General features: G+C 33.3%; 1 protein-coding gene across 1 annotated transcript in view; it reads right to left on the minus strand.

The window, feature by feature from the left end:
- SCAF4 (SR-related CTD associated factor 4) overlaps nucleotides 1-11,525 on the minus strand; it is a 98,660-nt gene that overhangs the window by 21,966 nt on the left and 65,169 nt on the right. The window contains exons 15-16 of the mRNA XM_044669230.1: nucleotides 10,965-11,121; nucleotides 8,919-9,076 (exon numbers count right to left, since the gene is read on the minus strand). Coding sequence (XP_044525165.1) covers nucleotides 8,919-9,076; nucleotides 10,965-11,121 — 315 coding nt within the window. The remainder of the gene's footprint in view (nucleotides 1-8,918; nucleotides 9,077-10,964; nucleotides 11,122-11,525) is intronic.

The raw sequence follows: 11,525 nt of genomic DNA on the forward strand, positions 1-11,525 counted from the left end.
CTCTTTCTCTCTCTTGCTGCTGGACTTTGTTGGTAATATAAAGAAATGCTAATGATTTATGTAGTTTTATTTTGTAACCTGCAACTCTGGAAATTGTGAATCGTTTCAATTAATTTTTTTTGGTTAATCCTTCAGGGTTTTCTAAATATGCAGTCATATCTCCAGAGTGAATTTTGTTTTCTCAATGTCTATTTTTATTCTTTCAATCTCCTTTTCTTGTCTTATTTTTATATTTAGCATTTTTAGTATAATATTCAATAATAATGGTGATAATAGACATCCTTATTTTACTCTTGATATTACAGGGAAGGTTTCTGGCTTGTCTCCATTAAATCAAATGCTTATTCTTGGTTTCAGATAGATACTACTTGTCATTTGACTTAAGATTTCATAGGGGGGCAGCTGGGTAGCTCAGTGGATTGAAAGCCAGGCCCAGAGACGGGAGGTCCTAGGTTCAAATCTGGCCTCAGACAGTTCCTAGTTGTGTTAATTCTGTACAAGTTACTTAACCCCTAATGCCTAGTCCTTTCTGCTCTTCTCTCTTAGAACCAGTACATAGTACTGGATCTAAGACAAAAGGTAAGGATTTTTTTAAAAAATGATTTCAGATTCCTAGTGTTTTTTAAAAATCAGGAATGGGTATTGTTTTTGTCAAATGCTTTTTTTTTGCATCTAAAGATATTATCATATGATTTTAGTTGCTATTGATATGGCCAATTATGCTGATAAAGTTTTCCTGATATTGAACCATCCTTACATTCCTGGTAAAATCTGCCCTGGTCATAGTGATCTTTGTGATAGATTGCTGTAATCTCCTTGCTAGTGTTTTATTAAAGTTCTTGCATCAATACTTATGAGGGAAATTGGTATACTGTTTTTGTTCTTCCTTCCTTCTCTTTCTGGTTTAGCTATTAGTACCTTATTTGTGTCCAAAAAGGAATTCAAACTTAAAAAATAAGAATTTATAAATTTTGGGGATTATTCTTTAAGTGTTTGGTAGAATTAACCTGTAAATCCATCTGGCCCTAGGGATTTTTTTCTTAGGCAGCTTGTTGATATATTCTTCAATTTCTTTTTCTAAGATGCGGTTTATTTAAGTATCCCATTTCCTCTTTGGCTATTTATATTTTTTAAACATGTATTTCACTTAGATTGTCAGTTTTACTGAAATATGCTTAATTTTAAAATAACCCCTAATAATTTCTTTATTTTAATTTACTCTTTTCATTTTTGATACTGGAATTTTAGTTTCCTTTTTTAAAAAAAATTAAAGTAACCAATGGTGTCTATCTTTTTTATTGTTTGTTTTTTTTTCATTTCATGAAACTAGCTCCTAATCTTATTCATCATTTCAGTGTGGTTTTTTTCCCTCTCAACTACATACGCCTCTTTGATTTTCAGGATTTCCATTTTGGTATTTAATTGGGGAAGTTTTAATTTGTTCTTTTCCTAGGTGTTTTTTTTAACTTCCCTAATTTATTAACCTGCTTATTCTCTCTTTTACTGATATAATTTAGAAATATACATTTTTTCCTAAATACTGCTTTGAATGCAACCTAGAAATTTTGAAATGTTGTCTCCTTATTGTCATTCTATTTCATGAAACTATTGACGGTTTCTCTATGATTTGTTCTTTGAACCATTTTTAGAATTAGACTGTAGTTTCCAATTAATTTTGAATCTATACTTCCACAGCCCTTTATTAATATGTAATTTCTACTGCATTGCAGTCTAAAAAAGGGTACAGTTAATATTTCTACTTTTGTGAGTTGTAAGCCTTAATACATGGGTCAAATTTTTGTGAAGGTGCCATGTACAACTGAGAAACCAGCATACACTTTTCTATTCCCATTAAGCTTTCTATATGTAACCTTTCTTTTCTTCTTTTAAAAACCCTTATCTTCTGTCTTAGAAGCAATACTAAATATCCATTCTAAGCCAGAACAGTTAAGGGCTAGGAATGGAGGTTAAGCAACATGTTCGAGGTCACACAGCTAGGAAGGAGCTGAACCCAGGACCTCCTAGCTTGAGGCCTGGCTCTCTACCCACTGAGCCACATAGGTGCCCCACCTTCAATATATAACTTTTCTAAAACCCTTCATCTCCTTAATTTCTTATTTATCTTATGGTTTTATTTATCTAGCACTGATAGGGGAAGATTGAGGTCCCCATCTAATTTAGCTTTATTATTTCCTCTTATAAATCATTTAACTTCTCTTTTAAAAATTTGGAAGCTATACCATTTAGTGAATATGTTTAGTACTGATATTACTTCATTTCTATGGTACGTTTAACAAGATGTACTTTCCTTACTTATCCTTTTAATTAGGTCTATTTTTGCTTTTGCTTTTGTCTTAGATCATTTTGCTGTCCATGTCTTGCTAAAATATAACATATTCTCCTCTAGCCCTTTATTTTAATTTGTGTTTCTATTTTAGAGATATTTTTTGTAAACAAACTGCTGGATTTTGGTTTCAAATTTTGTGCTGTTTTTTGGGTGACTTCATCCTATTCATGTTCACGATTATGATTAAAAACTGTGCATTTTCCTACATCATGTTTTCTTCTGTTCACCCATCTCTTTCTTTTCATCCTGCCCCTCAAACTTGTCTATTTTGCTTTTGATCACTGCTTCCTTTTATGTACTTTCCCTTTCATCACCCCTACCCCTTTACTTTATCCCCTTCACCTCTTACTTACATGTTGGGAAAGCAGATTTCTATTACTAATAAAGTACTCATACATGCATAGGTATAGACTTATATTTCCCCCTCAACCAATTTAGATGTGAGTTCCAAGTGTTACTCCCCTCCCAATTTCCTCCTACATTGTTAAAATCTCTTCCTTGCACCATTTTTTCATGTTTCCCATTTTCCTTCTCTCATTCTCTAGAGCATCTCTCTTTCTTGCTGATCCATTTTTAAAACGTCATCCCAACGTAATCATCTCATTCCTGCTCCCTCCCTCTTTCCATGTAGAAATTAAATGGCAATTTGGGGGGAGGGGAAGAGTTCTGCAGACAACAAGTTGTAGACAACATGCAAAGGCCAACGGATGACACAGAAAAAGTTTAGAAAATCAGAAATGAATACAATATATGTATTGTATAATATCAATATATATGTATCTTTTAATACTATATGCAATTTCTTTTTTAAAGTAAAAATAAATTAAAAAGTTAAATGTTTATAAAAAGGAACACAAAAGTCAAAAGATGACACATGAAGGCTACACTGACCAATGTATAGCCTATGACCAAGTACTTAACATAAATTTTACATTAAGATAATGTAAACACCTCATAAAAGAAAAACTTCCAAGACTTCTTTTCTGGTACAAAGGGAGAGCCAAAAATTCTTACACGTATTTTCCAAACTGCAGGGACACTATGTCCTTAACTCCTGTGATGTTTAAAGGATACTTTTATTTTTAATATGGCATTGACAACTTACATTTCTCACCTTGAAAAATACCTATATTTCTGTTGTTTGACCATTTACCCATCGAGGAATGGATCTTTTTTTTCTTATAATTTGTTATGTTCAATCAGGGACATTAGAAAAATTATCTATCCTCCCTCCCCACCCCCACCCCAGTTTCTCTTTTCCCCTCAACTGTCTGCAAAAGCTTTTCAAACTCAGTATAATCAAAACCAACCATTTTAACTCCAGGGATTATCTCAGATGTTTCTCTATCCATAATTTTGGAAGTTATCACCTCCCAATCTCCTTTAATTTATAGTGTGATTTCTCTTGCCAAATGATGAGTTCTGACCCCAATAACTGGGGGCCTTAAATGTAATAAGTACTATATTAGTATAACTTGTACAACTAATCCTTACCACTAATTGTCATCTCTCTCTCTCAAGGAAATACTAGAGAGTTTTAATGTTTATTACTTTACAGTATAGTTTGAGATCTGGTGTTATCAGAGCCCTTTCTTCTCAATTAAAAAAAAAAAATTAATCTCCTTTGGAATTCCTTACCTTTTATTCCTATAAATGTATCCTATTATTTTTTTCTAGCTCTGTTCTTTAGGTAGTTTGACTGAAACTTAAATAAGTTGGACAATATTGTCATTTTTATCATATCAAAGTCTCCCTATGAGCAATTACTATTTCCCCCATTATTTAGACTATATAAGACTGTTTTATAGTTGTGTTCATATAATTGGTTTTTGTGTTTTGTTTTAGCCCTGACCTTACATCTGAGAATCAATACTGTATATCAGTTCTAAAGCAGAAGAGTAGTAATGGCTATGCAATGGGACTTAAGTGACTTGCCCAGAGTCCTAAAGCTAGGAAGTGACTGAGGACAGATTTGAACCCTCCTGTCTCTAGGCCTGGCTCTCAATCCACTGATCCACCTACCTGCCCCTGTGTTCATAAAGTCTGTGTCTTCATAACTAGGTTTCTAAATATTTAATACACTTTGAAAGGGATTTCTCTTTCTGTTCTTTTGTTTTGACAATACAAAGGAAAGGTTAATTTTTGTGTTTATTTTGTATAATTCTCCTTTACATTATTGTGTCAATTTTTCATTAAAATTATAAGGTTCAACAAGTACAAAATCATGTCTGTAAAAAAGGATAGTATTTTCCTCTTCTTATTCTCAATTCTTTTTCTTCTTGATGCTATATCAAGTAATATTGGTGACAATGGACATTCCGGATTTTCTCTGATTTTACTGGAAGGACCTCTAGTGGTCTTCATTATAAGCGATGCTTAGCTCTTATTGTTAGATAATATTTGCAATATTTAAGAAAGTTCCATTCTTTATTTTATAGTTTTAAAAAATATTTGAAGAGAAATTAGTGAGTGTTTTGTTTAAAAAATTTCTACATATTAATCTAACCATATGATTTTCAAAAGTTTTCTGTTGTTATAAATATGCTTACTATGGTTGCAGTTTTCTTAATATTTAATAAAATTTGCATTTCCAGTAAAATTCTAATCTAATCCTTGAATGGACTTTTTATTACACTCAAAGGGAAAAAACCATTCTTCACCAAGTAATAAGAGAAGAACCAGGTCAACAAAGTTATAGTAGACTCAAGCTAAGAAAGTAGACTGACATAAAACATACAATAAAATTCAAGGGGTAGTTAGGCAACAAAGTAGAGTAATAGGCCTGAAGTCAGGAAGACTCAAGTTCAAATCTAGCCTCAGGCATTTATTAACCCCAAGCATGTCACTTAATCCCGTTTGCCTCAATTTCTTCATCTGTAAAATGAGCTGGAGAAGAAAATGGCAAACCATTACAGTATCTTTGCCAAGAAAATCCCAAAAGGGATCAGCAAGAGTCATACAAAATACTGAAAAATGACTAAATAAAACAAATTTAAAGTAAAAAATATATACCAGACAAAAGCACAACTTATTTATCTTTCATAACCTTTTATTAAAAAGAATGTTTGTGCATTAATGAGTCTGTAAGACTAGTAAATTCAATATATCGAAATATGGAAAGTGAAGTGGTCAGGGAAATATATATCTGGCAAAGAAAGAAAAAGTACTGTAGACTGAATCAGGTCATTGTTATTTTGCTTTTGACTCATATTGTCACAATATTAGGGCTGTGGCAGGAAAAGTTTTAACTCTTAGTTTTAACAAATTGAATTAGCTTATCAAAAGGAAGACCTATAAAAATTAGACTTTGACTAGAAAAAAGTTTAAGATGTCAGCAGCAACTGACGCCATAAATAGGGCCACAAAGTGTAGCGAATGAACAATTTACCAATGCAATAAAGCCACCAAAAAGTTAAAAGATATATGAATATGTATAATGTTTGCTTTTCTAACAAACAAAACCCAATATCCATAGAATGTAAATTCATCTCCAAAAGACCAGTTTCTCTAAAAGAAAATGCACCTAGAGTGTCCAAATTATCAGATAATCAATTTTTCCCTAAAAGAATATAAATACTTAGAAGAAATGTAAAAATGTATGTGAAATGGCAGAAAGGAATTCGAATGTGTAACAGGATACAGCAGGATAGAGGAACATGAAACAGAAAAGGAAAGTAAAAAGGATCACTCAATCATGTGGGGTGATGTAATCTGTATGAAGTTCTTCTTGAAGAGGGAAGAGATCATATGTGAAAAGTGTAGCTTCTTGAACACCAAGAACAATAATTGCAGCAGTTAGGTAGCGCAGTGAATCCAAGCCTGGATTTGGGAGGTAGAGGGTTTAAAATCTGACTTCAGATACTTCCTACTTATGATCCTAGGCAGTTCACTTAACCCCAATTGCCTAGCTCTTACCATTCTTCTGCCTTAGAATCTGAACTTAATATTAATTCTAAGACAGAAGGTAGGAGTTAAAAAAAAATGATGGGAACCAAAAGGTCAACTGAGAATACAGCCAATAATGGACAAAAAAAAGATAATAGTAGTGGTTGGTGATCACCTTCTCCAATCCGGCCAACCATGTGGGATGCTGATTTGGTTAAACTGCCATGCTGACATAACAAGCCCAATACATTCCAAAAGGATACAACCAGAACATTAAAAAAAAAAAAATCAGTCATTCAACTTTCAGAGTTCTGCAGGATATACTACATTTTAGGAAAAACAAAAATCATGAGACTTTATGAGGCAGCTTATGCCCACCACTCATATACAATATCTAAGAAGGAAGTAAAAATAAAACTGTTATTCTCAAATATGCATATAGAAATGTCCAAAATAATGGATAGAAAACAAGATGCTAATACATGAAAGTGAATTTGAGCACAAAGATTGCTCTGACTCAGAAGGATGGTACTCATGACACGAGTTTTTGCCTGTGAAACACAATACATTTTTTAAAGACACAAAATATTAAAAAAGGCTGAAAATGAAAAGATGAAATACATGTGAAAAAAATAAGTAACTGAAGGAAGGAAAAACTTGGTGACCAGAATTGTGGTGATAATCAACAGAGATAGGAATAAAGGCAATGTCAAAATATACTTCTGATAATAGATACAATTACTACTTATCTGTTCTTTTATATGTATTCTCTTCTGGCTTAAAGCAGAGAAACCTAGTAATTTCATGACTTGATGAATTCATTATTTATGACGGGAGTATAGCAAATCTGGAGTCAATGAACACATTTTATTTTAATATTTTCATAACTACTTCAATGTAATCGACTTTCTTTATAACCCTGTTATTTTGTCATTTAAAAAATGTTGTGACACCAGATTGCTAAAAAAAAAAAAAAGAAAGAAAGAAAAGATTAAGAAATTTAGCTTTAAAAAGTCAAACAAACAACAATGTAAACTAAAAAAATTGTTGTTTTGGACTCAAATCTGACTAACAAGGAAAATCTAACTTCTAAAGCAGAAATGAAGGCCGAAAGACTACTGAATAAGAGTTTGTGCTAATGAAGGAGTAGAAACTCAAGCAGTAGTCTGACATGCAATCCAGAGATTTTTGGAAAGCATGGATTTAAAACCATAGAATACAAAGTTAGTTAGGATTTATAGATAGACAACTCTCAAGAATGAAATTCTGGTGAGATGAAAAAAAAATTCCAGTGAAGAGAAGGGAAAATTACTTTGCAGAGCCCAAAAAAGACTCAAGGAAAATTCCTTGACCATCTCAAATTTTATATATTAAACACGGAAGCAGTAACAGGAAAAATAAAGATCAATACAAAATTGTTACATGGTTCTATAAGAATAATGACAGGAGCACTAAAAAGCTAAGTATGAGCTAGACTGGTACTCAAAAAATATAAAGGGTGTGAGGACTGAAGATCACACTATATCTGAGGATCAGCTGAAGGAAATAAGCATATTTAGAAAGGAGAAGAAAAGATTATCAGCAAATGTTATGAGAAGTCTTCAATTATTTAAAAGCCAGCATTTGGAAGAGGAATTACATCTTGTTTAGTCTCAAAGGACAGAAATAGGAGCAATGAGTAGAAGTGACATGGAAATAGACTGAGTCTTGAAAGAGAATTTTTCATAATAACTAAAATTTTCTAAAAGTGGAATGGGTGGGGGCAGCTGGGTAGCTCAGTGGATTGAGAGCCAGGCCTAGAGACTCAAATCTGGCCTCAGACACTTCCCAGCTGTGTGACCCTGGGTAAGTCACTTGACCCCCATTGCCTAGCCCTTACCACTCTTCTGCCTTGGAGCCAATACAAAGTACTGACTCCAAGATGGAAGGTAAGGCTCTTCAAAACAAACAAATAAACAAATAAATAAATAAATGAGTGAGTGAAAAATAAAAGTGGAATGGTTGTCTTCAGGACATAATGGTTTCCTCATCCATGGTGTTCCTTCAAGAAAAGGTTGTTTAAATTCTTGTGAGGGACAATAGAGGATATTTTTATCAGATGTGTTAAAATATGCTAAATAATAATAACAAATATTTATACAAAACTTTAAAGTATTAGAATTAGATTCTAAACTAGATTCTACCCTGAAGATTAATACCCTGCTAATATTATCCCCATTTTAAAGATGAGAAAACTGATGCAAAAATAAAAAGGCAAAGTATTAGTCCAAGGGACAGCTAGTAGGTGTGAGGTATGATTTGCCCTCTCTTCTTCTTGATTCCAAGTCCACTATCTCAAAAAATTCACCCTACCCACTTTTGACTAATTCATGAATTAAGGCATATTTCTGAATTATAAAGAAACCAAACATAATTTGCTTACATAATTATGCTTAAATGAGATGAAAGAAAATACCAGGTCAGCTAGGTGGCTCAGTGAATAGTGAGCCAGGCCTAGAGACAGTAGGTCCTGGGTTTAAATCTGGCCTCACAGATACTACTGTGTGTGACGCTGGGCAAGTCACTTAATCCCAACTGCCTATTTACTGCTCTTTTGCCTTGGAATTGATAACAATTCTAAGACAGAAGGTCAAAAAGGAAGGAAGGAAGGAAGGAAAGAAGGAAGGAAGAGAAAATACCATCTCACCTGTGGAGGAGGTACTGTTATTGGTGCAGGAACAGGAATGGGAGGAACAGGGACAGGTAAGGCCTTAGGTATTGGTGATACTGGTTCAGCATGTGTAGTCTCTGCACCTCCATTCTGAGAAACTTCATTGTCAGATTTCTTAGGGATTCCTTTCCAATCTATAAGAGAAACCCAATTACATTCAACTAACAGTGAAATTGTATGCTTACCAATTCTTAAAGCTATACACACTTTTTTACAACAAAGGACAAATCACAAAAACGTTTAATAACAATATTTACTAACAGAGTATGGGGGGGGAAAACTATGAAAGGAAAAGATTAAAAAAGTAAATATGATTACTTTTGGAACAAAAAAGCAACCAAATATAGTAACTAAACTCATTATATAAAAATTTGTAAAGGCATATAAAATGCCTTTCTGTATTATATACTTTCTAAATTGGTCAAGGTTGTCCCACTGTTGATTTGAAATGAATGACCATCTAGTATATTTTAAAACATCAAATTTAGTGAAGATATTGACCTTTACTTGATTTATATTGTTGTGCTTCAAGTATTTCTTGTTATTAAGCATTAATATATTACATTATTTAAAGACCCTAAAGGCTTTCCTTAAATCTGTTGCTAGACACCAAATTCCTTAACACACTTTCACCAACTTATTACTTTTCTAATTTTGAATAGTTTAGTTTTCATTCTATTTAATACTTTATATTTACCATGATCTATGATATACAACAGTCTGCACCATTCTAGTTACCAAGAAAAAAAATTATAATAGAACAAAGCAAATAAGAGTAATATAAGCAAAATGATATTTTTCTACCTAGTATGAACACTATTAACCTTTATAAACACTGAGAATGTATCTTAACCTTTAGCCCTTCATATCCTCCCATTCATAGAATGCTTTGGGCCACTTTGTTATTTATTAAATGTTTTAATAAGTATATGATATGCAATCATGAAGTACAGTGAAATTAGATATATTTTTGCCTAGTAATACCAATTCATTTCAAATAAATGTAAACAAGAGTTTAAAAGCAGAGCCAAAAGCAAAGTAGATATTTTTAAGTTATGAATCTCAGCCACTAGTAGACGTCAACTCATGAAAGTTCATTCTGTCAAAGCCAAATGAAGTGTTGCCAATATCCATTCTAATATTTTGAGCACACCTTGCCACCTTAAATAATATAATAGCTCTAACTTCAACTATCTGTAAACTGGTGCCAAAAATCATTTTCCTTCAGTACTTTAGCCATTTTAACATTTACCAATGTTAAACTGACACAAGTGAACACAAATCTCTTTTCAATGGGGTAAAAATCAGAAGAGACAAATTAAACCATGTATTTAGTTGTAAATGTTAATGGATTTAAATTACATTAATTACTTCACATTCTTATCAAGAATATAAAAATAAATTAAGACTGTTCTCAATAGACATTTTCTACAAAAAAATATATTTTATTTATTTGTATCTCCACTCCTAGTCCAGTGCCTGGCAGTAGCAGTGAACAACTGAACTTATACTCTATGCCAGCTGTTGGCCAGCCTATTTTTTGTACTTTCTGTTAAATAAGAATGGTTTTATATTTTAAAATAAAGTTATGTTGCATTCTAAAACGTAAAAGACAATAAAGGGCTACAGGATAACAGTAGTTATCACACATGTGAATTGTTATTGTTCATGAAGGATACTAGGAAATAATGTGACTATTTCCATTTCTACTTATGGAATAACAACTCGATGTATGCTTCCTACTTAGACTAAAACACTGTACATTTTTTTTTAAACCCTTGAACTTCGGTGTATTGTCTCATAGGTGGAAGATTGGTAAGGGTGGGCAATGGGGGTCAAGTGACTTGCCCAGGGTCACACAGCTGGGAAGTGGCTGAGGCCGGGTTTGAACCCAGGACCTCCTGTCTCTAGGCCTGACTCTCACTCCACTGAGCTACCCAGCTGCCCCCTAACACTGTACATTTTAACTGGTATTTACATTAATTAGCTAAAAAAGAGTAATTAAGTTATATTTTGTCTTACCAGGATTAAGTGTTTCACTGTCCAGCATTCCTCCTTCACAAAAACTTTCAAGGTCTTCAGGTTTAACTTTGTCCCATGGTATATAAGTAACTCCTAGTTCTACATCCCAATATTGCTTATAATCTGTTTTTATTCCTTTATTTAAAGCCCAGGCAATCTATTTCACCAGCAAAAAAAAAAAATAATCAGAGAAAGAGGAGAGATTAGAACTGATTATTAATATTAAAACTCTATAATGCATTACAAGAGTTTAAACCAAAAACAGCTATTGGGTAAGACTATGGCCTAGAGCCTTAATGGTGAACCTATGACATATATGCCATCTTTGGATGGCACACAGAGCCCTCTCTGTGGGCATACCAGAGTTCCTTACTAAAAAGTCAGAGGGACTTGGGGAGAGCTGCTCTCCTCCTCCTCTCTATGTGCCTGAGGACATTCTTCACATTCCTCACCCTTCTGCCTAATAGCCCAATGGGAACACTTCCTCCCGCCCTATCTAGGGAGGAGGGAGGGAGAGAGGGAGAGAGGGGGAGGGAGAGAGAGACAGAGAGAGGGGGGGAG

This window comes from Gracilinanus agilis, chromosome 3, assembly GCF_016433145.1.
Source record: "Gracilinanus agilis isolate LMUSP501 chromosome 3, AgileGrace, whole genome shotgun sequence".
Classification (NCBI taxonomy): Eukaryota; Metazoa; Chordata; class Mammalia; order Didelphimorphia; family Didelphidae; genus Gracilinanus; species Gracilinanus agilis.